General features: G+C 41.9%; 1 protein-coding gene across 2 annotated transcripts in view; it reads left to right on the forward strand.

Moving 5' to 3' along the window:
- The window catches only part of LOC140270373 (peroxidasin), a 50,968-nt gene that overhangs the window by 21,974 nt on the left and 3,226 nt on the right, over window positions 1–25,768 (forward strand). For both annotated transcript variants that reach the window (XM_072365511.1, XM_072365512.1), the window contains 16 exons: window positions 1,800–1,871; window positions 3,804–3,973; window positions 6,496–6,613; window positions 7,434–7,603; window positions 8,385–8,657; window positions 8,995–9,270; window positions 12,030–12,142; window positions 12,354–12,510; window positions 13,477–13,585; window positions 16,890–17,047; window positions 20,287–21,293; window positions 21,375–21,871; window positions 22,642–22,776; window positions 23,026–23,234; window positions 25,050–25,161; window positions 25,416–25,548. In XM_072365511.1, the coding sequence (XP_072221612.1) occupies window positions 1,800–1,871; window positions 3,804–3,973; window positions 6,496–6,613; window positions 7,434–7,603; window positions 8,385–8,657; window positions 8,995–9,270; window positions 12,030–12,142; window positions 12,354–12,510; window positions 13,477–13,585; window positions 16,890–17,047; window positions 20,287–21,293; window positions 21,375–21,871; window positions 22,642–22,776; window positions 23,026–23,234; window positions 25,050–25,161; window positions 25,416–25,548 (3,709 nt within the window). The remainder of the gene's footprint in view (window positions 1–1,799; window positions 1,872–3,803; window positions 3,974–6,495; window positions 6,614–7,433; window positions 7,604–8,384; window positions 8,658–8,994; window positions 9,271–12,029; window positions 12,143–12,353; window positions 12,511–13,476; window positions 13,586–16,889; window positions 17,048–20,286; window positions 21,294–21,374; window positions 21,872–22,641; window positions 22,777–23,025; window positions 23,235–25,049; window positions 25,162–25,415; window positions 25,549–25,768) is intronic.

The raw sequence follows: 25,768 nt of genomic DNA on the forward strand, positions 1-25,768 counted from the left end.
TAAATGATGGATGGCAGCCATTGTTTTGTTAACAGCTGTTTCAGAGCCTGAAGTTTGGCTTTTGTGACCATATTTAGACAAAGAGGGGGTGGAGCTGGAAAGTAACACTTAAAGACTGACTGGAGAAAAATATCTTTAAGGACTAATATCTGAGAAAACGTGACTTTTTTTTTAATAAGACTTGATATTTCTTGAGAGTAGTTGATATTTTTTGAGTTGCAGTTTATTGGAGCCAGCGGCCAGTGATAATTAGGGATGGGAATCGAGAACAGTTCAATCCGTGGAATCGTTAATCTGCCTGCCTAACAATCCCGTTTATAGGTTCTGCTAAGGTCTACACATTTGCGCGATGATGTCATGTGCACGCTTCGTATTTTGGCTCAGAATGTTTCCAACATGGCGTCAAGACAGAAGCACTCCAAAGTTTGGTTATATTTCACTAAAAAGGACAATACTTGGGTCCACTATGTGCAGAGCTTTGATAGCGACATACTGCATGAATAATTTCCATCTGATATTAGCATTTAGTTGACGAGGACTGCAAGAGTGAGGTAGAGTTAGATATATAGACTTATATTGTACTATATTTGTACTATATAACTGAATGAGAATCAATAAGAGAACCGATAAGGAACTGAATCGATAAGCGACATTGTTAATGGAACCGGAATTGCTCAATTCTGAACAATTCCCATCCCTAGTTATAATCAGTGGTATTACACCTGTTGACTTAACAAAGGTGGATGACCTCATCCATCATTTTTTGTACAGTTGATGAAAGTGACCGTTGGAGTCCATCTGATTCAAACCCCTGACATGAAAGACCATCTGTTCTCTATGCTATTGAGGGGTGTGGCCTCATTGTATGAAGATCTAAAGTTCTTTCTCTTAAAAGAAGACCTCCAAATTGTTTTAAAGAAATAATTTCACTTCTACAATTTTAGATACAAATACTGCAGTTTTGATTTCAAATGAGTGACAGTTTTTCCAGCACGAGATGCTCCTGTATATGAAGCATTCAAAAGTAGAACCATTGATACGAGAAGACATCTGCAACCCCAGAAATTTCACCACAGGATCTGCGGTTAATCCTGCAGTTTGTGGTGTTAAAGTGCTGCTGCCACAATCACAGAAACAGTTCAAATTTAACCTTCATGGCAGACCTATCAGAAAAAGCCTTTGCCGTTGAAAAATAAGAGAACAAGAGTTTTTTTAGCTGATGTGTTTGTTTCAGAACAAAGACATCATTTTAGGAGATTATATTCTTACTAATTGTGAAGCACGGTAGTGGAACTGTCATAGTTTGGGGTTGCTTCACTGTCTCAGGGACTGGACTGCTTCTAATCATAGATTCAACTGTAAATTGAGTGTTTGAAGAAAATGCGAGAAACTGGATGATGAATGAACTGGGGGGGAGGAAAGGAATTCCCAGGTGCACAGTATGTTGTTGTTGTTGGGGAATATCTCCATGGACACAGTCAAAGCATGGAAAGAGCGTATCTGTATATCCCCTTCTGGAAAGAGGGATAGAGGATGACTCATATCAGATATTTAACTAATTTAGAGTTAGGGAGAAATCATTTGCACAGTCTCTACAGTCTTCTGAATGATCCATGACAGTATGTCTGGGACGATGATCATAACACTTGTCCCATTTGGGACATTTGCAAAAAAGGATGTCCACATTATCTGTCTAAAAATGCCTACTAAATTAAGCAAACTGAATAAAGAAAGTCACTTTTAAGATTTGTTATGTTATTTGTAAGATATAAAAATTAATCTTTTCTTCTTTCACTCAGGTTTTTGCACAACAATAGAATTTCCCAGCTGGTTCCTGGAACCTTCTCTCATCTTCAGGCCATGAAGCGACTGTAAGTAGAAAAGAAGCACTAAACAACAATCTCTGAATATGTGTGAGAGAATGTATGTGTTTGAATATCTGCAGCTAACTCACAAGTCTCTACTGGGGCCTGCTTATCAGTCAAATGGGCCGCACTGTTCTCACGCTTTGGCTGCAAGCCTCACCGCCCTGTTCTCCCCATAGTTTTGCCTCTGTTTTAAAATCAGATGCAGTGGAGGTTGGAACGGACTGTGCAGGGAGGAATGTGATGGGAAGAGTTTCTGTTGTCCATCTTCCACAAGAGATTCTTAATTTTCCCTGAAATATGAGAATGTGTTCATACATCACACAACCAGCTATTTTAATACAGCATTGAACTCCATTCTCCTCCAGCCAACAGACATTGAAGGACTATCAGCCATTTGGCCTCATCCCATCCCATTTTTCCCCCGCTTTTCTCAGTCATAAATTAACCTCTATTATTTGTTAAATCCCAAACCAGAGTGCTTAAGAAAAGATTCTAAAAGCAGCTCCAGTTAATGAACACTGGCTTCACTCTGCATATTGCTTTTAAAAGCAGAGTCTAACTTAAAATCTGTTGTGTTTTAAACTAGTTTATCAAAGAGAGCTTTTCAAAGTGTGTAACCCATCCTCTGAAAAGTTTTGCATAATGGACACATTGTAGTAGAACTGAAAGCTGGAGCAGTTACCAGAAGACAAGGCCAAGCAGAAAGATGGTTTCCCACAGCAGGAACAGTCTGTGTTCCAGATTGGTCTTGATGGGCCCCAGTGTTTGGACTGAGCTGAACTGGGTTTGGCATTGCCAGACACATTGTATTTCATAAACTGCCAGTGAGGGATTGCACAACACAGTGAGTCAGATCACAGGTGGAAAGCTTCAGGTGGATGTTCAGGCTACATTAGGAGGGGGGGTCTGGGCAAATTGTAACCTCATTATGTCAGAAAACCAGAAGCAAATGTGTTCTGGACCACCCAAACTGATTCTTAATCAGAGTGATTTTTTTCTTAGTTAAACTGACTCCATATTCACTGTGCCAACATTTTGGGTTTTTCATGTTGGTCCAGTGAGAAGTCACCAATTGCTGTTCTTGAATGTTAAAATGTACATCTGATCTTCAAAACTAGTATTTTACTACAACAGAGGGGAACTTAATGTGGAGAGATGTGTTGTTCTTTATTACCTGAAGCATACAGCTGATTTTTCTGAGTTTAAAACACAAGTCTGAACAGAAACTGGTGTATAGTAAAAACTGGACATATCTTTAGCCCCATTTCATGATTTAATGATCCACACGTTCTTTTAGTCTTTTACAGTGGTCTTGAGCAATAGTTCTCCACAGTAAAATGACATTTCAGATATTTTCCTTGGCTGTCCAAATGTAAGCTACTTAACACTGACCTATGATTAATTCAAGCAGAAAAAAGGCACCTAACTCGAGGAATGAACCAGTGCTGTGTCTACACATAACAGACAACTTAGCAAAGAGCCAATTTTAACTTCAGAAAGACACATCATTTGTTCACATTTCTTTAGTTGCATCTATGGAAAATGCCAAAGATAACACAGTTTGACATACTTTAAACACTATTCTGAACCAACAAGGTGATTCCCAAAGAGCTATTAGCTGAAAAGTTGGCATATTGAGATATGGCCAACATCCAAAGAAGAGCTTTGGGTTGTCTTTCAAGAAGGCTGGAGAACTGAAGACTACTTAAAGAAATGACAGAAAGCCTGTCTAAGAGGATTCAGACTGTTGATGAAGGTGCTCAGACCAAATATTGTCAGTTTTCTGGTTTTAGAAGGGCTCAGGTTTTGCATATTACTGTCTCTTTAAAAACATGTCAACATACAGCTGATAATGTGACTCTGAAACTGGCACTTAGAGCTGTCCCCTGCAAAGCCAGCGCTTACTCTTTTTTTTTTATGTGTCTGTGTGTGCAGGAGACTGGATTCCAATGCATTAAACTGTGACTGTGAGCTGCTGTGGCTGGCTGACCTCCTGAAGCAGTACGCAGAGTCAGGCAATGCCCAGGCTGCTGCCACATGCGACTATCCCAGCCGCCTGCAGGGCCGATCTGTGGCCACACTCACTGCTGAGGAGCTCAACTGTGGTACTGACAGCAAAACAATGAGCATTACATTTCTGGATTATAATGGAATGTTGATTTTTACATATATAGAAGGTTCAGGCATATAAAAGATCAGCTTTTTTCTTGAAATAATGTTTTACTTTGAACTATCATGTGGGTCTGTAAAGGTGTTTCCAGTTTTTGTTGTCTTCACACATCTTTTCAACACCAAGCCCAACTGTTGTGAAAATTGTTCCATCACATTATCTATGGAGCTTGCTGCAACATTAACAGTTTAATCTCAAAGGGACAAAGGAGGCATTATTAAGAAAAGACTTGATTTTGGTATCGGACAGAATCTCACTAAAACCCTAACTGGTTTAACATTCAGTCGACTTCTGAAACTGAAGTCATCCATAGCCCAGCTGTATGCGTTTTCCATGTGACAACTTTTCCACTGAACTACTTTAATCCATCAAAGTTAAACTGATGCTCAGCATTGATCTACACAGACAAAACATCCAGCCTCCCCTTCCTGCACACATGTTTAATCATCTTGTCTCATGAATACACCCCCTCACACAGATGTACACACCTGCTTTTCCTTTCTTTGTCAGCTCCTTTTGTTGGTTTGGTGTATAAGAGCGCTGACAATGTACAGTTAGTGGATAAACTTTAGGAATGCCATTGATATTACAAACTGAAAAGCACAGGTCCCAACATAAATCCATGAGGTATGCCAACATAATTATCAACCATGTGAAGTTTTGTGATTTATGCAAACACATCCGTCAAATACGGTCTTATCCATCGTTGTTACATCATTTAAAAAGTGAAACTTCGATGACTTGGAAATTAAGATTTCATGGTTGACTGTATTCTCTTCAAGTCGAGGAAGATACCCCCCACTATATACGCTTTTAAAATGGGGAGAACAAATGGGTTTTACCGGGGGGACTCGGTTAAGGTTGTTGCATAGAAGGTGTCCTCAGTTGAGGAAAACTGTTTTGTCATTTTTTATGTATATTACAAGATTTTAATCCACTAAAATTGATCAATTTCCTTGGAAACTTGTTTATATTTTTGTACTCAAGCGTGGCTTGACCGTTAGTGCTTTTACTGAAATCATCTCACACTTCTGTTTCATCTTCAACAAACATCTTCCTGTGGAGTCTGAGCCGGTCAGTTGCATAAACAAGCACTTTTACTTTGGATAACAGCTGTTTTTTTTTTTAGTTTCCTGTTCATAGTGTTCTTATTCAGCATCTGACTGATTGCAAACATGTTCATCCTTTTAGTCTTTTAGACCAAAAAAAAAGAGAAATAGAAATGTTAGGAAAGTAGTAGTTAGTGAGTCGCTAGGGAAATGAATGTGCACCACTGTGTGTTTTGCAAGCATTAATGAGTGTGATGGAGAGGACCGCAGCCTTTGTCATTAGTGTAGATAATCTGTTTGGATTGGTGTTGAAACTGTCTTTGTCTCTGAACATTCTGGTGAATCGTTTTCTTCTTTCAGAAAACTTTTCAATGGGGTGTCATTTGTCAGCTCTGCAAGCCAGACACAAGCATACCTTAGTACAGAATTAAGAGTGCTCATACTTTTAACAGTGCTGGTGGAAAAGAAAGTCCAAAATTCAGTGTAAATGTGTGTCTGATTTCAGTTAGGTTCCCTAACAGCCAGTTAGTTTTCATAGCAGTAAATCCAGCTGTCTTAATTCTGTTTCCTCCAGCTCTCACTGAATCCTGCAGTATGAGCCAGGCAGCTGACTGTAACTCAACCCCAGTTTAATCTCAGCAGCTAATTTGATGGCCCAACATGCCTGTTCCTGCCTAATGTAACCCCCTCCCGCCACCCCCCACTCCATCTCTGCACAGCAGCTACACCAGGGAGGAATGTCTGCTCGAAAACATGTTGAAAACCTTTCTGCACCTTTATTCCTCCCTCCCTTCTTGTTCAACCTCAGTCCATGTTGGCGGATCAATGCATGGCTCTTTGAGCTGCTGTCAAAACAGTCACCCTCCTGGAGTTGAAGTGTCATCTCTCTGCAACTACACGTCTGATGAAAGCTGGTATTCTCATTGAGCCAGGATTTTCAACCCACAGTGTAAATGCAGAGTAGTTCATTGGTATGAGAAGAGATGGTGGGCCTTGCTTTACCTGTTGGCAGACCCACATTAATCATCCTGTGTGTTGACAGTGTGTGTGCAGCTTGGAGGGAGTTGCTTTTGAAATGTGTCTTTGGCAGCAGCTACAGAAAATGCCGCATGTTGGTCAGCGAGTGTGGGAGCTTGTCTTATAACCCTGTGGGAGATGGTTGCTTGGTGACAGGAATAAATAGTTACCATTAGTCTAGCAGTTTTAGGAAATACTTTTAGAGAAAATTGTCCCTTTGCCTCAGCTGTCTCTGAATACATGTGCAGCTTCTTTATCTTGCCAGCATGCTTGAAGATCCTAGACAGGTTCACTAGAGACTTGAATTAACAGACAGATTTGTGCAGCATATATGCAAGTTGATATTCGCATAATTATCTTTCATTACCGCTATCCAATCTTCTCCTTCCAGAGGTACCGAGGATCACCTCAGAGCCCCAGGATGTTGATGTAACTTCAGGAAACACCGTCTACTTCACATGTAGGGCCGAAGGCAACCCCAAACCGCAGATTATCTGGCTCAGGAACAAGTAAGACACCAACAGCCAGGTTCCCAGACGTGGGTTAGCTGTAGGGCTTATATAAAATGGAGAGTGTTCACTGAATTTTTCTTTAAGTTTTCAGTCGAGGACAAAGCTTAATTCATGAATGGGAAATCGAGACTCATGCTATGTTGAATAACTTAAGGCCCCGCACTCCATGAGCTGTGTTTCAGTGTTTTTTTATGTGCGTTTTGAATAGTTAGCAACAAAAAAAAAAATGGAAGAAAGATTTTACACCCACTGGATGTGGTGATGAACTATACTTTTTATTACAATTCTGCTGTTTATTTTTAAAGAGGACAAATGATTGTTTAAAAACGTTCCCCTCTTCAGTCCACGTAAAAAAGACTTGTTCCTTCCAACCAAAGATACTATTCCTAATCTGTCTTAAAAAGTACATTTGCAGGTCAGCTACATCACCATGCAATGTATTCACATGATGGCTTAATGACCAGAGCTTAAATGGCCTGTTTCAGGCAGAGGATAATGAGGTGCTGCAGCATTGTACAGCATTGGGAAAAAATAGGTGCAATTGTCACATAGAACATGGATTCACCTCATGAATCACTACAAGTTCACTTACCTTCTTGAAAGAGTTTCCAATCTTTGCATTCAGTTGCCTTTTCTTTCCATTGTTTGCACTGACAACTCTGTTGTTTACACCATGTCTCTTATCAGTAAGCCCAGTGCAAGAGCTCGTTCCTATATTTAGTATGTAAAGATTCTGATTTTAATTATGCTGCCATCACTGATGAGATAATATTTATTTGTTTTAAAGAACAGACTGTAACTTCTTCTCTTCTTGCAGCAATGCCTTAAATATGCGTGATGACAGTCGTCTGAACCTGCTGGAAGACGGGACACTGATGATCCAAGACACGAGGGAGACAGACCAGGGAGTGTACCAGTGCATGGCCAAAAACGTGGCCGGAGAGGTCAAGACTTCACAGGTCACTCTGCGATACTTTGGAGCCCCTTGTAAGTGGCTGCTTATAATCCTCGTCTTTGTTCATTACAGTCAAACCACAATCTGCTGAAGCTGAATTTTCCATACAGAAGTCACACAGAGATGAGACCTTATCGGGTCCCTTATAAGACTTATTTTGTGTCATTGTGTTATATATTCTACAGTTTGAATAGCAGTGGTTTGAGGTGATGAGGAAAGATGTAAGCAAGGTGTCAGCACTGTGGGTCTAGCTCTGGAGTTCAGCAGGGCAAATAACTAGGATATCCCACTGAGCTGTGAGCAAAGCCTGCTGGCTTTCATGTAAAAACACATACAAGTGTGTCCGCTGTGTCTTCTTCATCTGTCCACCACAGTAGAAACGTCTGAAGCTGTGGGAGATGCACATAGTTGATTCTGGGTGACACCAGGGTCATCAACGGAACAGATGTTGTGCATTTCCTGTCTCTATGTGACTGTAAACCACAGTTCCCTCACTGTGTACATATTTCCTGATTCCACAGTAATCACTGACCAAATAAGGACAGGATTCGGCAGCATTTTTGATAAACAGATGGGAAACAACTAGGGATTAACCAAAGATGTATTATTGATACAAATATGATCTTTAAGCCTAAACTGAAGTTTCTAATGCCATCATATTTTTAAAAGCTTTTCTTCCTAAAAGGTGCCAGCATTCACTCAGGTCATACAGTAAAGTTTCTCAAACCAGAAAACCTGATGGGAAAACACTGTCATCTAATTAATCTCACGTCATTCCCACATGTTTCCCTTTTTGTCCCCCTGCTCTTCCAGCACGGCCAAGTTTTGTGATCCAACCCCAGAACACTGAGGTCCTGGTGGGAGAGAGTGTGACCCTGGAGTGCAGCGCCACAGGCCAGCCACAGCCAAGAGTGTCCTGGACGAAAGGCGACCGCACACCGCTGCCCAGCGATGCCCGTATCAACATCACTCCCTCTGGAGGCCTGTATATCCAGAACGTGGTGCAGGAAGATGGAGGACAGTATACGTGTTTTGCCTCCAATAATGTGGATACCATACATGCTACAGCTTACATCATTGTACAAGGTAACCAGAGCAACCTTTTGACCACTAGACTTACTGGATTTATTTTTAACAAATACCATTTTAATGTTCTTTGGCATTCCCTGAGTGCACTGTGTTATTGTAAGTTGTCAAGGCATTTTGCTCGTTTAATGTTGCATCTTTTGTTCCTGCAGCATGGTCATGGTTTTACATGAAGACTCAACAAGTTTTGAAGTTTTCTGTCGCTCCCTGTACCGATGGTGTCAGATTTATCTGATTTATCACCTAAGTCTTCATCCTGACACAGTGAAGGCTCCTTTGTAGCAAATTTACCTACATGTGTATGCATTTTCTGTTGTCCCTTCCCTTCCACATGCAGCGATCCCCCAGTTCACTGTCACACCACATGACCAGTCAGTCCTAGAGGGTCACACGGTGGATTTCCCCTGCGAGGCAAGTGGCTATCCTCAGCCGGTGATCGCCTGGACTAGAGGGGGAAGTCCTCTGCCTTTGGACCGTCGACACGTGATTCTGTCGTCCGGTACGCTTCGCATCACTCGGGTGGCAGCGCACGATGAGGGCCAGTATGAGTGCCAGGCTATCAGCCCTGTGGGGACAGTGCGCACTGCTCTGCAGCTCAGCATCGAGCAGAGAGGTGAGGCTGTAGATGAAATATATAATGTTCTATTCCAGATTTACAAGTTTAAACTGTATTGGTGATTTATGATATGACAGAACGCCCTCAATATGCTCCATCTTATTTGGTGGCTCTATGACTGACTGTATCGACACAGATTGAAGAGTAGCTGCTTAAGCACCACTGTCATAGTTACCGAGTCTGCTGTGTGTTTGTGTGGGAGGAGAGCTGGAGTATGTGGTAAATGTTAGGAGGGTGGGAGTGGTGCAAGGGGTCCCTTCATTTGCAGCTAATTTGTTGTTCACCAGCATGCTATTAAACTGTGCATGTACAGTATGCACTGAAAGACATACAGTGCAGATCTGTGTGCAAGTGTGTGTGTGGTCCAGGTATTCCACATGTTACTGGGTCATGAATCTGTTCACACCTTCACATTATGAGGACTTTTCTTCCTCATAAAGACGAAACGCAAACAACCGTAAAACAATTCATGACATTTTCAGCTGAAGGCAGGTTTTAAGGTGATGGAAAGGTGATCGTTGGTTAAAATTAGGGCTAATTTTAGGTTGGTTCTGGTTAAAGTTAGGGTTAATCTCTGTGAAATTAATTTGAAGTCCTCTAAAATCATCGATTGTGTCCCAGATAATATTGTGTGTAATGCATCTTGCGTTTCAATGTATTTTCTTTAGGAGAAAGCATAAAAGTTAAAGTGTAACAGTACGTTTTTGTTCTGCGTGCACATAATTTTATTGTGTGTGTGCAGCTAAAATTACAGGCTTGGTGTCCTACAGGAAAGCTTGGCAGCCTGTAATCCTAAAATGACACCATGTTTTTCCATGTTGTAATGGCTGTTAACATGCCTTAAAGTACGTGTTGTAGAATGGCTCCTCACAGTTAAAATACTGTGCAAGCCCACAACCACGGTGGCAGCGTATAACAGCTGTCCTGGTGTAGGAGCACAGAGCTAAGAGAAAGTGAGACGAAGATTTATGGGACACGACATTGAGGTTTTCCTGTGAGGATGTTTAGCATGCCTCTGTTCCACAGAAATGTTAGTATCCCAGTAATATTAACAGTTTATGTGCAGCTGTGCCCTTTGAATCAACACGTTTTCTGCTGAATAGATGCTGTGTACTATCCATTGCAGTGAATTGTGTTTTTTTATAAAGTTCACTTTTAATTTAAGGACAGTTAAATGGAGTTCAGTCATTACAAATCTATCTGCTGTGTTAAAAAGATATTCCTTCCTGCTTGCTTATAAATCAGAAGAGGTGGAAGGAGGGTTTACATATTATGCTGTGTCATTATTTATTCAACAAAAACAAAAAGCCCCCACTTACTACAACCATTGGAATTAAGAGGTTAAAAAGCAGCCAGATGCTGCTAATAAAATGCATTTTTTTAAATGATCATAAGCAAGTGTGAGCACCTCCAAAACAACTGAGGTTTGCTGGTCTGAAGCATTCATGCCAAGGAGAAAAGACATGAGCAAGGATTCCTATTAATCTGGGAAGGGTTATAAGGACATTTCCAAAATATTTGGAGTCCATCATTCTACAGAGAGAAAGATTATTCACAAGTGGAAAACATTCAGCTGTCAATCTTCCCAGGAGTGGACGTCCAAGCAAATTCACCCCAAGGTCAAAAACCCAAGAGCTACATCTCAGACTCTCCAGGGCTCAATTAACAAGTAAAATGTCAAAGTTCATGACAGTACATGTAGAAAAAGAACAAGTACAGCCTTTTAGGAAGGATTTTAGGAGAAAGCCTCTTCTCTCTAAAAAGAACATGGCAGCACAGCTTAGGTTTGCAAAGCTGCATCTGAACAAACCACAAGACTTCTGGAACAATGTCCTTTGGACAGACCAGACCAAAGTGGAGATGTTTGGTCATAATGCACAGCAGCATGTTTGGAGGAAACCAAACACAGCATATCAGCACAAACACCTCATACCAGCTGTCAAGCACGGTGGTGGAGGGCTGATGATCTGGGCTTGTTCTGCAGCCACAGGACCTGGACACCTTGCAGTCATTCAGTCCACCATGAACTCCTCTGGATACCAAAGTATTCTAAAGTCAAATATGAGCCCATCTGTCTGACAGCTACAGCTGGGCTGAAACTGGGTCATCAACAGGACAAAGATCCCAAACACAGCAGGAGATCTACAACAGAACGTCTGAAAAAGAAAAGAATCAAGATGTTGCAATGATCCAGTCAAAGTTCAGATATCAACCTGATTTAAATGCTATGGTGGGACCTTAAGAGAGCTGTGCATGAACCAAAGCTGCAAACCTCAATGAACTAAAGAAACATTGTGACGAAGAATGACCGAAAAATCCTCCACAAATATGTGAGAGAGCGTTTTTTTATTTTACACCCTTTCTGCATTTTGTCTTTGAAAATAATGACACAATTTAATATGTTGTTGTTCATCTTAGCCAGTAAGAACCAGATGATTTTTAATACATGTCTTGAGACCTAAACCCTTCTTTTTCCTGACTGTATAAATGTATGAATCTCAAAAGCCTTCCTCTCCTTTTAGAGCTTCACACTAACATCTGGGTGATCAATGCTTTGCACCCTGCAACAGAGGAGGAAAAATATCTGCTAAATGTGTGTGTGCGCGTGTGTGTGTCAGTGCGCTTATACTCACAGTTAAATACTAAGCCTGAGTTTCATATATGCTGTGATTGACTGCATAATGCACTGTTCATGTGTAGTACACTGAGCTCTGGTGCATAATCATTAACGTGTGTGTATGTTTTAACTCATTCAGTAACGCCTGTTTTCACAAATGCTCCAAGGGACCTGACTGTGGAGTCTGGCCAGGATGTGCGGATCCTCTGCAGCGCTCAGGGCCAGCCGCCGCCCGTCATCACCTGGAACAAGGTTAGAGCCAAAAGCTCCGGTCCATTCAGCAGGTGTCTGTTACTTTATCCCCTCAGAAGTCACGGGGTTAGACGAGTGCTCGAGTGATGAATAAACTAATGCACTTAATGAAAATGAAGTCGCTGAATGATTAAAATGTTAAGTTGATTTAAGTTGGTCGCCTTCTAGTTGTTGCTCCAGGTCCAAGATCTTTTCTTTCTGTTTCTCTCAGGATGGTGTACAGGTGACAGAAAGTGGCAAGTTCCACATCAGCCAAGAGGGCTTCCTGGAGGTGAAGGATGCAGGCACTGTTGACGCTGGACGCTATGAGTGCATCGCCCGCAACCCCATCGGCTACCAGGTCGCTAGCATGGTGCTCACAGTCACTGGTAAGAAACAGCCACCAGATCGCAACCTTTTGTCCTCAAAAGGAGACAGTTGTTGTAACGGAGGGATAGATTCTCCTAAGTCTATTTGTAAAAATCCATTTTGGGGCTTGGGTACAGCTTGAGTGTGCAACATGTGCTCGTCATCCCCGTTTTAGAAACGTTAACGCTCAGCAGTGTGTCACATCGTCGACAACTCGAGTCTGAGCCAGCCGCCTTACAGTGGAAACTCGTTACAGACAACCCTATTTGTAATTTCCTTGATTTGGAACTTAAAAGTTTTCATTTCCTTAAAAAGGAGTCAACCACATTGTTTTAGTGGGAGTGAAGAAAATAAGACTTTATACTCATACATAGGGGACATTAAATAGCTGACATTTAATCAGCTTTATACAGCTCAGGCAGAAAAGAAGGTGAAAAAGAAACCTTAAAAGCTTGAGAAAGTTAAATTAGCGTTATTTCCTCAGAATCACGACTGGGATGTGATATCTTGTAGACTGAGTGTGAGAAGGCTTCTGTTGATGTTCTTTTTTTGAGTTTGTCAGTAATTCAGTCACACTCTGCTGCAGAGCTCTCAGATTCCTGTCAGCTCTTCTCTGTGTGTGTTGGTGTTTCCTGCTGAGACTTCTGAAGTCAGACTGCAGCACTCTGCTGGCGGACTATAAACTGGATCAATGTGCTCCGTTTTTGTTGGACTCTCTGACTGTTTTCAGTGGCACACTAACCTGGAGTAGCATGCCAGAAATGTGTTCACTCCAGCGTCAGAAGGGAAGCTGAAATGCTAAAGTTCTAAAGTCAAGAAAACTAATTAAACTCTGCTTTATTTACAAACCCTACGTTTTAACGGTCAATTGATACTCTTAAGGGGAAAAATCACCTGAAAGTGGGAAAGAAATGCTCTGTTGTGATGTTTTGAGCTCTTTAGTTTGCCTTTTTTAACCCTGGCTTCTCTCTTTCTGTCTCTGTCAGTGCCGGCAGTCAGCAGAGAGGGGGACACTTTCGTCAGCACATCCATAGAGCAGGCCATCCGTAACGTGGACAGTGCTATCGAGTCCACGAGGAGACGTCTCTTTGATGGGTAGGATATGAAAAAGTCGCACAACAAACACACAAAGAAGCTGTTTTCACACATAACAGTTCAGTCCAGACGTCCTCCCCAGTTTTCAGTATTTCACAGCAAAGAACTCACTGTACAATAGATATTCACACAGACTGACTGACTGATCTTCCAGGCCTTGTGGCTTGGCAGCTAGGAGCAAATGTCGCAGACAGTTTTGTTCTCACATGCAGCGCCTCTAGAATATCTGTGGAAAAGCTGATGGCTGCAGCAGATCTGTGAAAACGTCAATGCATGCACACATGGTGACTCTCAGGTGTTCTCTTTCAGGCTCATCATATGATTGAATCAGAAGGTAAAAACAGTCCATTTACAGATGCAGCCACTTAGAATTGTCGCTGTCAGCCAACAGACGGTCAGCTGTCAGTCAGTGGGAGTGGGTCTGGCAGAGAATCGGCTGGGAAGTGAATGACCCGAGCATGAAGCAGACCTTCATTCTAAAGCCGTGTTCGCATTTGGCATTAACACCCCTCCTACGTGATCCGATCACAGGTGGACAGCTTTAAATTAGGGCTGGGCAATATGACAAAATCATTATTGCAATATTATTTTCTTTATTGATTGATCTTGATTATTATTTATATATATATATATATATATATTTGATTGTCCTGTCATGTGTATGTTTAATGACATTCTATTTTAGCTGTATGTATTTGCAGTTATATTAATATTACACATCATTACATAAGAAATAGAATGCTTCATCCCTGTCCTACATTAATGTTCTTATCAGCTGCCAGGCTGCTGTACTCACTCTACAGACCACAGTTAAGTCTGTTTTACTTGGTAAAATTGGATCCCCAGTTCTTCATATCCATGTCAGAGCGCACCTACCACAGCGCAAACCCCTCCTTCTCTCAGCCTGTGTGTCTGCGATATGAGGGGAAGGACCGATGTAGAGCAAGTGTGTGTGGGCCGCTCATCAAAGGCGGAAAGAAGGACTGAGAAGATGTGGGTTACTGTTTTGGATAGTAAAGAATGACAAAATAATTTCCTCAGCAGTTTGGGAGGATAACAGGAGTTCACTCCCTGCTGTTCAAACAGCTCACTTATGTTACGGATATGGTTGAGAGAAGTGAAGGAGCATAAAACTAATGATTTGAAGAGTTCAGTGTCAGCACCTCTGCTTGTAAAGACACTGAAGTTTTTAACCTCTTAAATATCAACGACTCACTGGCCGGCTGTCAGCTGTTTTTTGCACAGCTTTGCTGTTGAAGTGGATACACATGCAACATATTGCTGGAAAGTTCTTGTTATTTTATTGTTGCAAAGCATTTTAAAACTCATCTGTGAATACTCCACTGATCATTATTTCCTTTTTTTTCATTGACAGGCTCTGGTGAGTCTGCTCAGTTTAACCTTTTGCCACTCAAACAAGTGCTCATTATATTCCTACAGATTGTTGTAACATTTCAAATGAGCCAGCACCTGCCAGCCAAAGTTTGATGTAATTTTTGCATTTAAACTTTACAAAATAATTTTTTTCTGGAAATCAGGAGATCAAGAAAACAGAACAGACCCAGCACCTCTGAATGCATCCTCCATCCGTCCTCAGAGTGTTTACACCTGTATTCATTGCTGTCAGGACACCCATGATGCTTGTTCATACGAGTAGTGAACAGTTCCTTTGTTTACAACAGACTGATTTATTTCAGTGTTACTGCAGTACAAACATGCAAAGATTCCGTTCGTTGTTGATAGATTATTATTATTAGGTGAGAAAAGAAACATTTAGTTTCTTGTACTGCTGAAATTATGCAGCCGTGCACAGACTCTGTGCGGCCAACATGGTCATGTGGCACAAGACAGACGATGGTTTGTCCCATTATTTGGTGCATAATGTGTGCCCACTCAGTGAGAGGGGCAGCAAATGTTGCTGCATGCTTCAGTGATCATGAGCAATATCTTTGGGTTTTAGCCCACAAGTGTGAATACTTTGACTTCTCAGTGGAAACTTTTAATTAGTCTTTTGTGCCATTTGTTTAAACTGGGATTCTTATTTCATCTCTTGTGTACTTTTATCACATTTATGTCTGCCTTATTATACCTGTTGCTTTGTTTCTCAGTTGCTTGGATTTATATATTTAATTGTGAGATAAATGTTGATATAAAAGACACCTAAAGGCTATGTCTGTCACTGTGACAGATGGAGGTGATTTCAGTAAAGTTCTTAGAAGTTTCCATCCTCCTGAATGATGTGGTTAGCAGTTGTGCTTTTCTTGGCATGCACTCACACGCACTCTGCCCACCCACGCATACACGAACACACTCGCACACGGAGTAGTGGTCTCAGTTAAGACAAGGGGATTTCCAGTTCTATTTAATGACAATCACGGAACAAGAAGCAGCCGGATCACTCAGAAACCATGAAGGATTCCTGCAGAAAACAGCAATTTATCAGAAGAAGAGCTGGTATTACTTGTTAGTGTGATTCCCATTGACTGTGTTGTTGCTGCTAATTGTCAGACTGTGGAGTTTGGTGGCTGATGACAGCAGCTGGGTATGACTGGAACAGACTGCATCTGTGCAGCCAGGTTTTTTACATTACCAAAGCTAAATGTAATGTTCTCCCTCAAAAAAAAAAAAGTTCTGTGAATGCACCTTTAATTAAGTCTCGGCAGCAGCTTCTTTAGCTTAAAACCAATGTTGAAGTTGTCAGTTGGAGGAGGAAAGTGTGGTTCATTGGGAGTTCATGTAAAACACTGTTGGTTTGTACCAAACTTAAGCATGTTTAACTGTCCATTTTAAGCCCATTGAGATATAAAAGTGTGGCATGTTTCAGTGGTGGCTTCAATGGCTTCTTTATTTGTGCCTTGCATGGAAAAGTTTGCTAAGGTTTACCACACCCACGAGTTCAGCTGCAGTTGAGTTTTGAAGGCTTTAGCTGGATGTAAGTCTGTAAAAGCAAGCTGAGGTGAAGACAAAGCTCTCCATTGGTCTTTGAGAGGGAGCTGAAGCAGGAACAGCAGAGAGTCATGCACAGGAACAGATTCAGCTCATGAGTGAAATGACTCGCATGTTTTGGCAGGTTTTGGCATCTACTTGTTAAACTGCAGTGGAAAAATATTCTGGAAAGTGTCGGAGGAAGATCTGTCTGCTTTTCCTGCCCAAGAAAAATAATCAGACAAATGTCTTTTTTTTTTTTTGCACTCTTTTACTCTCATTCATTGTCCTGACTCTCCATTGCATAACACTATATTTATTTTCTTCTCTCTTTTATCACTCCTCTTCTCCCCCACCTCTCTGTCCATCATCTCTCCAGTCAGCCTCGTACCCCAGGAGAGTTGCTGGCTCTTTTCCGATATCCTCGCGATCCCTACACCGTGGGGCAGGCGCGTGCTGGCGAGATCTTCGAGCAGACTCTTCTGCTAATCCAGAACCACGTCAACCAGGGTCTCATGGTCGACACCAACGGTACAGGTGAGGCTCATTTTATTGTGTTTAAAAGCTCAGACCAAATTGTTGTAGCTTTGCTTCTTTCTGCCTGACTGTGTCCCAGCGAAGACGGGTGGATGTTCCTGTTTCTGTATGATCTGTCATGCACGATACGTGCTTTTTGCACAGGAAAATGTTTAATCGACTTTCAGTTCTGCTTCAGATGTTTTTATTGGTTTCTGCTCCTCACCTACTGTTTGATCAATTTCACACTCTGAAAGGCAGCCCCGCTCATTTGCATAATAAAGTAGAAATGCATGTAGAAATATAAGTGCATATGGAAATAAGCAGGTGTGAGGAAATGAATCGCAGGGGACGACAGAAAAAAGGTAAATTGTAGATATTTACATCAGTGGATTAAAAGAAGTGCAGCGATTTAATATAGAAAATATATTGTGAAATGACAATAATATACATCGATAAGTTTAGGGAAATAAATTGAGGGAAGATGCAAAAAAAGACACGCAGTTTATGAATAATCAAATTTTTAAAAAGTACATTTATAGGGTTGTTAACATTAAGTCGACTTTCATTCAGTTGGAAATAAATTTTTTTTTTTTACTTTATTTTAGCAACATCTGTTGATGTAGTCATTTATTTTCAGGGTATTTTATAGATTTATGTATTTATTTTAGATTATAGAAGTTTCAGTGCTCCGTGCTAACTGTGGAAAATGTGTCTCTGCCTCTCTGTGGTTTTCAGTTCATGACACTCGTGGTCTTTGAACCTCTTTCACGGCCGGTGCCGTTTTTAACCACAATCAAAGATATCCCCACGATTCTTTGACGTTGGTCATCTCCTACATGGGACAGCTGAAAATCGCAGTGTGTAGTGAGCTTTACGTCTCAGTGAAATATCCATGTGGAACATGTGTGTCAGCAACCTTGATCAAGATGTCATGATTATGGATTCATGCTGAAGTTTTTCAATGTCCATCAAAGGAACAGCATCCTGTGATTGTTCTTAATGGAGACAAGTGCGGCTGCTTGGAGCGCTTCCAGATGAGATTTTCATAATTTCTCCAAAACATCCAAAGACACAAAGTTGTCCCACTAATGTCCCAGAAGCTTCCATTTAGTTTCTTAAGCAAAGTCATGTGAAGCCTATAATCCAATTCTCAGTATGAATTACTGTTACTGTGAGGAACAGATGGCTGTGTCCCTCCATCTGTCTGCCATTTTCTCTCCAGCATGACCTTAGGGACAGAGACGTAATCATAAAGCAGTTGACGAGGGACTTGTAAACAGTTTTATTAGTCCTGTGTCACACTGCTCAACACTTGACCTCCAATCACTACAGAGCACTGGACAAATTTTAGGATGTTGTACAGATTTTATCAATTATGTGTGTGGGGAGCGTGGATTGAACTGGATGTTCGCATGCACAGCGCTGTGTGCTTTCACATGTCCTGGAGGGAAACTGTCTATTTGGACTTTATTGAGTATGAAAGTACTTCACTTATGGAGGGTTAACTTTAAGAGTGCAAAGGTCAAAGGCTACCTATATACAGCATCAGTAAATCTACACGATCTGTCTCATTTGTCGCTTTGTGACAGAGAAAAATCAAGTTCAAGTTAGAGGTAGTGGTGTTGGTTAGAGAGGCAGAGACAGTGTTTTCATTACTTATACCAACAACTAAGTGTTCATTGTTGCATTGGCCTCAAACCAAACCAACAGAGACATTTCTGCCTGTCAGCAGAAACAAATGTGCTGGGTTTTTTTGCATCAGCACCACAGTTTCTCCATTCTTCATGAAGCTCACAACACTGGCATTTATACACAAACAGAAGTGCACACAACACCAGTGAGGTGGGTGGGGGCTGGTCAAAGCGTTTCCACAGGAAGTCTCACCTCATTTTCACTGAGGTTGGCCGCTCACACTTAACACTCATTCAGGAGCATAACCACAACACCACAGAGCTATCGCACCTAGACAAACGCACTGATCTGCTGCACAGCTTTTACAGAGGGGGACTCACATGTCAGTGCACATTTGTTACACATTATGTGGGATGTGCACCCTCAAAACAGGAGGTTCTTTCAACTCTTTCCAGAAGCGGTGAACAATTGCATCAACTGTTAAAAAAATATTTAAAAAAAAAAGGTAGTGATGGCACATTATTCTCTGTGGGCTTTTTCTCATTGTGTTACAACGTTTTGTGCAAATTAAAGTGCAAAACTACAAAACCCACTCCACAAGGAGTTGTTCTCTTTTGTAAAGCACTGCTGCTCATCTGCCTGAAACGCCCTGTGTATAGTTCCTCCTGGAATTTCTGACATCACAGTGAAACACATTGCATAATGTCTGCCCTGTGGCTCGCTTCCTATTCCCTCTAACAGAGAATGTCCAGCTGCCTCAAACATTTTGACCATCAAACTGACTAGTAAGACAGACTGGGTCTATGGTATTGTGGGAGATTAGAAAAACAGCCCCAAGCCAAAAGGGCTTGTGGCACACAAAACTATTTTAGTAGACACAAAAATTAAAATATGAACCTGTACTTTATCAAAGTATTGGCACTTTCAACATGTGTTAATCATACCAACAGACAATAGATTATTTTATAGTCTGCTGCTGTGGTTCTTAACCGCGAGTCCTCAGTAGTACGTTTGCTGAAATATTTCTAAAATAGGTTCATATAAGATAAAATCATGCAAAGCATCCTGCAGATTTAAAACTGAACATAGTCAGTGAATATTATAGTGTATATTAATACAGATGAATTCCCAATGAAGCTGCTCTCATTCACATATTATTCTGTTTCTTTTGTCAGACGGCTAAACAAGTCAGGAATTCTGACTGGAAATCAGCCACTATGTGTCAACTGGATATCACTTAGTTTTCAAACTGTCTTTCTGCTCTAATAAAATCCTAATTTTATAACCACTGCATCGTCCGACAAAATCACCATTAAAGTAGCTTTAAGACGATGACTATGCAGTGAATTCAGCTGTACTTACATGTACAATGTCTCCCACACAGAAAGCTGGAGCAGCAGAATCTCTTAAATGTTTGCTCACAGTCTGCAGCATTGCCCTATTGGATATACTTAGGTCTATAGCTAGACTAATGTATTCTAGCTATGTATTCCTTGCATCTATACTGGGACGAGAACAGTGGTCCTAATTCAATTTTTTTCCCATTTTTATATTTATGAAACCTGCAGCTGTTTGATCTACATTGACATTCCTAAGATCGTACATTTATTTTGTCTTTCCCACAGCATTTCGCTACAATGACCTGGTGTCCCCCCACTTTTTGGATGTTATTGCCAATCTATCCGGCTGCACGGCCCACCGGCGCATCAACAACTGCTCTGACATTTGCTTCCACCAAAAGTACCGTAGCCACGATGGTACCTGCAACAACCTGCAGCACCCTATGTGGGGCGCCTCACTCACTGCTTTTGAACGCCTCCTGAAATCAGTCTACGATAATGGCTTCAACCTCCCGAGAGGCGCCACAGACCGGACACATAACAGATACAAGTTACCACTGCCAAGACTGGTGTCAACTACAATGATTGGAACAGAGACCATCACTCCCGATGACCGCTACACTCACATGTTGATGCAGTGGGGTCAGTTCCTGGACCATGACTTGGATTCAACGGTGGCTGCCCTAAGCCAGTCCCGGTTTTCGGATGGCCAGCTGTGTGCGCAGGTCTGCACAAATGACCCACCATGCTTTCCAATCCAGTTCCCACCCAACGACCAACGGCAGCTGCGAAGTGGCGCCCGCTGCATGTTCTTTGTGCGATCCAGCCCCGTGTGCGGCAGTGGCATGACGTCTCTGCTCATGAATAGCGTGTATCCTAGAGAGCAAATCAATCAACTCACCTCTTACATTGATGCCTCGAATGTCTACGGCAGCTCACGACATGAATCGGAGGAAATCCGGGATTTGGCCAGCCAAAGGGGGTTGCTGCGTCAAGGCATTATACAACGAACAGGAAAGCCACTCCTGCCATTCGCCACCGGACCTCCCACTGAGTGTATGAGGGATGAGAATGAGAGCCCAATCCCATGTTTCTTAGCCGGAGACCACCGAGCCAATGAACAACTTGGCTTGACTGCCATGCACACCGTCTGGTTCAGGGAGCACAACCGCATAGCTACTGAGCTACTGAGACTTAACCCCCACTGGGACGGGGACACCATCTACCACGAAGCCAGGAAGATAGTGGGGGCCCAGATGCAACATATCACCTACAGTCACTGGCTGCCAAAGGTAACACCTCTGAGCTTAAGTCTGTGCACTCCATTCTAATTTCTGATGTGATTTTTATTAGACAGCTTTCTTTTCTTCCAGATTCTAGGTGAGGCAGGTATGAAGATGATGGGGCCATACACCGGTTATGACCCCAACATTAACTCTGCTATCTTCAATGCGTTTGCCACAGCTGCTTTCCGCTTTGGACACACCCTCATCAACCCAATACTCTACAGGTTGAATGAGAACTTCCAGCCTATCCCCCAGGGACACATCTCTCTGCACCGGGCCTTCTTCTCTCCGTTCCGCATTGTAAATGAGGGAGGCATTGATCCACTCCTTCGTGGGCTCTTTGGTGTCGCCGGTAAAATGCGTGTTCCCACACAGCTTCTGAACACGGAGCTGACGGAGAGGTTGTTCTCCATGGCCCATGCTGTGGCTCTGGACCTGGCTGCCATGAATATTCAGAGAGGAAGGGATCACGGCATACCGCCATACAACGACTTCAGGACCTTCTGTAACCTGACCTCGGCTCAGACTTTTGATGACTTGAAGAACGAGATTAAGAACCCAGTAGTTAGAGAGAAACTACAGAGGTAATTTTTATTTCAAGATGACATTTTCAGAATGTAAATTTGAAAATTCTGACCGATCTAATATTTGTTAGATTAGACATCCACACGTGATATAAAAACATACTTGACCCATTTTGCATCATCAAGTGATAGCATGGTTCTCCTCATAATGCAACAAACAACCTACATTTTACTGTGACTGCAACGATATTTAACTGCTGTGAATCTGCATCACGAGTTCTTAATTCAACACCAAGTTCTGGGCCAAAGGGATCATTTTTAGTCCATGTAGCACCGGATAGCTCAACTGCCCGAAGTACTGAGGCTAAGGTTCCTCGATGCAGCGAGTCCAAGTTCAAGTCCTTGTTAGGCCTTTTGCTGCATGTTATCCCATCTCTCTGCCCCGTTTCCTGCCAAGCAACAAGTAAAGGCCAGTGACACCAAATAATGCTTTGAAAATGTTTAAGAAATAACAAAATCAAATATGAATCAAAGATTTAATGGTTCAAATGTTGACAAATCTACGTTGCATGGTGGTGAAGATATGTGGTTAAAATTTTAATATTTGAGCTGAATGTGTTGTGCTTGACTTAAGATGATGATGGAAGTGTTAGTCTCTGTCAGTTATTTGAAAATCCAAAATGTTGTATTGGATATCATGGCAAGAAGAATCAGTGGAAGGATGTAGACCCATCTGTGTGGATGCAACACAATGCTCTCCGCACTTCGTCAACAATACTAAAATGGTCCAGCGGCCGTTTAGTTTGATTAAATGTTTTTCTGTATGACAGGCTCTACGGCTCCCCTCTCAACATTGACCTGTTCCCGGCCTTGATGGCTGAAGACCTGGTCCCTGGCAGTAGATTGGGGCCCACCCTCATGTGTGTGCTCGCCATGCAATTCAAACGCTTGCGGGATGGTGACAGGTACAGGAGGATCACACGCGTCTCATCTCACGGTTCAAACACATTGTCTGCTGACATGAAGAAAGGCCTCCACTTCACCCAAACAGGAACATCCCACATCTAAAGCTGGCGCTTTTTTTCAGTGTTTTTTTTTTTTTTATTGTTCCCGAGCAGAAATGAAAATGATCTTACTTTTAGGAACCATATTGAATTACACCCATCGTGTGAAAACGTGAGCTGCAGAGGAATTCAATTTAATTTTCTCTTCAGGTTCTGGTATGAAAACCCAGGCGTGTTCACTCCTGCCCAGCTGACCCAGCTGAAGCAGGCGTCTCTGACTCGAGTGCTGTGCAACAACGGGGACAACCTCACACGCATCCAGCAGGATGTGTTCATGGTGGCTGAGTTGCCCCACGGCTACGGCAGCTGCGACGAGATCCCTCAGATTGATCTGCGCATGTGGCAGGACTGCTGTGAGGGTAAGGCGAGCGACCATCACCATATACAACCCCCTGATATACAACCCCAATCCAGTAGAAATACAATAGAAAACATATAAAATGTTGATCGTGACACATTTTACTATTTCATGAAAATTATTAGCTCATCTTGACTTGATTTGACAGATCTTTTCAGTTGCCATTTGAACCAAATGCAGCATTCAATCTTTGCCCTCCTCCTCTAGGCTGTGATCAAGCAGCTGTGTTCAGGGAAATGAAAGCAGACTTTGGTCAGTCACAGAACACTGCTCTATGTCAGAGAAATATAATGTTATATACAGAGTGTGTCATGGCACTTTCTCTCTAAAGCACAAATGGAGCATGCCCACACCCACAAAACACCCCGATGGTCGGGTTGCATTACTGGATTTTATTTCACAGATGGAGCCTTTAAATGTGAAGTAGAGGTGAGTGGATGGCAGAGGGAGCAATTTCTTCTGACAGCTACGGTTTTACAGTCCTCACACCAACTGTGCAAATGTTATAGCCCAAATTGGAAAAAAAAGCTAACAGAGAAGCGAGTCTCTGCAGAGAAATACATCAAACGCTGCTAATAAAATAAGACAGGAGTTAGAGGAATTACTTTTCTATGAGCACTTTCTTTAGTTATATTCTGCCAAGTATGCCTTTAAACTCGAGTTGTATCTTTTTTGTTTTCAAACCAGCTCCAGTGTATATCATCATCATCATCAACTTGGTTTTCCAATAAAACATGCAGCCAGAGTCTCTCCACCATTTTCCATGAATTCTTTGGTGAAGTAACACAAGAAGCTTTGAAGGCAAAGTAGCGAACAGATGGCAACTCCACATTCTTTCCATAAATATTACTGATTTCATACACAGTTTATACAGGCAGCCGTGCCAGCAGTGTCAGTAAAAACCCACACATACACGTAACGTTTGGCGTGACTTGCAAATGTAGCAGCACATTATTCTGCATGTTGATCTATGTGAGTGTTTTTATTGTCTGATAAACAAACCTATGTTACATGTACAGACAAACTGCTGCAATTACTGGAAAAGTGTGTTCCTTCACTTTTAATGCAAATTATTTTCTTTCATAACTTTCAGACAGATTTACTGTGTGTGTGTGTGTGTGTGTGTGTGTGTTAGCAGGCATTGCAGCAGTGTATGTGTCCTCATGATCTCCTGCATATCTGCATGTACTTCATTATTAAACTATGTGTACACGTAAAGATTTACCAAATGTGAAACTGAGACACTCATTGAAGTGGAGAAAAGGATATGTTTTATTTGGCCGTCTCAGTTCTTGAATTATGAACCAAACAAAAATTGCTTAATGGAAAAATAAAGGCACAAAAAACAGAAGTGATCTACTCGCTTGTTACGGGAAAAGGACACTACAGAGAACTGTTTTGGTGACACACCAGAGAAAACGCACAACAACTCAGCCTTAGAACTACCAGCAGACACCCAGCAACTCCTGCCTAATCTCCAGAGTTTGAACCTACAACCTGTACAGTGTACAGCCTTATATGGATGTAGATTTTGCCTTTTTTGACAAGATAATGCATCCTGCCACAATCCGTAACTGTTAAGGAAAGATTTCAAGAGTTTAGTGCGTTGACTTCATTAATCATCTGGAGGATGTGCTGTAATTCAGATTCATAGAGGCTTTACCTTGCACCTTTGCATTGGTGTTTTATGCAATATAAGGCAGGAGGGATTAATGTTGCAGCCGATTGTCAGATAATTTCAACCTCAAACACTTCTTGCACTTGTTTTTCCTGTGTTGGTGAACAGCAGTGTGTTGTGTTGTGTTTGGCCCATCAGACTGCAGAACCAAGGGTCAGTTCAACGCCCTGTCATACCACTTCAGGGGACGCAGATCAGCTGAGCACAGCCACCAAGACGAGAAACCTGCCAACAGCCTCCAGGAGAAAAGGTAACACAGCAAAGCAAACAATACGTTTGAAAAAAGTCAGTCAAAAGCTTAATGAATCCTTCCTCTGATCAAGTGGTGAGGAATTAACAGCTTACCCTGTACTGAGCAAAAACTTCAGCTGTTGTTTATAGGACTCCAATTCAGCTATTTAAGTGTTTACGGTAAGTATTTAGGAAATTCATAGAGGTATATGATGCATATAAAACATAATCATGCGTACACTATTTAGATGATAGATCCATTTGTATTTGCAGCTCAGAGGAAGAAGCCAGAGAAAGTCTTGCCAATGTTACTGTAACCTCCAAAAAAAGCACTGAACCCTCGATCAACGACTTCCAGGATTTTGTCTCCGACATGCAGAAGACCATCACAAGCTTACGGAAGCAGGTGTGTTTGTGCACACACAGATGGCGTTTTGCATCTGTGCGTTTAGTAATGTCTTAAAAACGAGCTTCAATCTGTCCGGCTGTTGGCACCAAGAGATGGTTTGATGCCAAGTATCACAACTGACTCCTGCACAACACATGCCGCTGTTGCCTTCCAGCACAGTTGTAGAATCAATGCTAATATGCACTGAAGTTATTATGGTTGCATTCGATGGCCCAAC

Source organism: Leuresthes tenuis, unplaced genomic scaffold (assembly GCF_036924035.1).
Source record: "Leuresthes tenuis unplaced genomic scaffold, fLeuTen1.0.hap1 SCAF_15, whole genome shotgun sequence".
Taxonomy (NCBI): domain Eukaryota; kingdom Metazoa; phylum Chordata; class Actinopteri; order Atheriniformes; family Atherinopsidae; genus Leuresthes; species Leuresthes tenuis.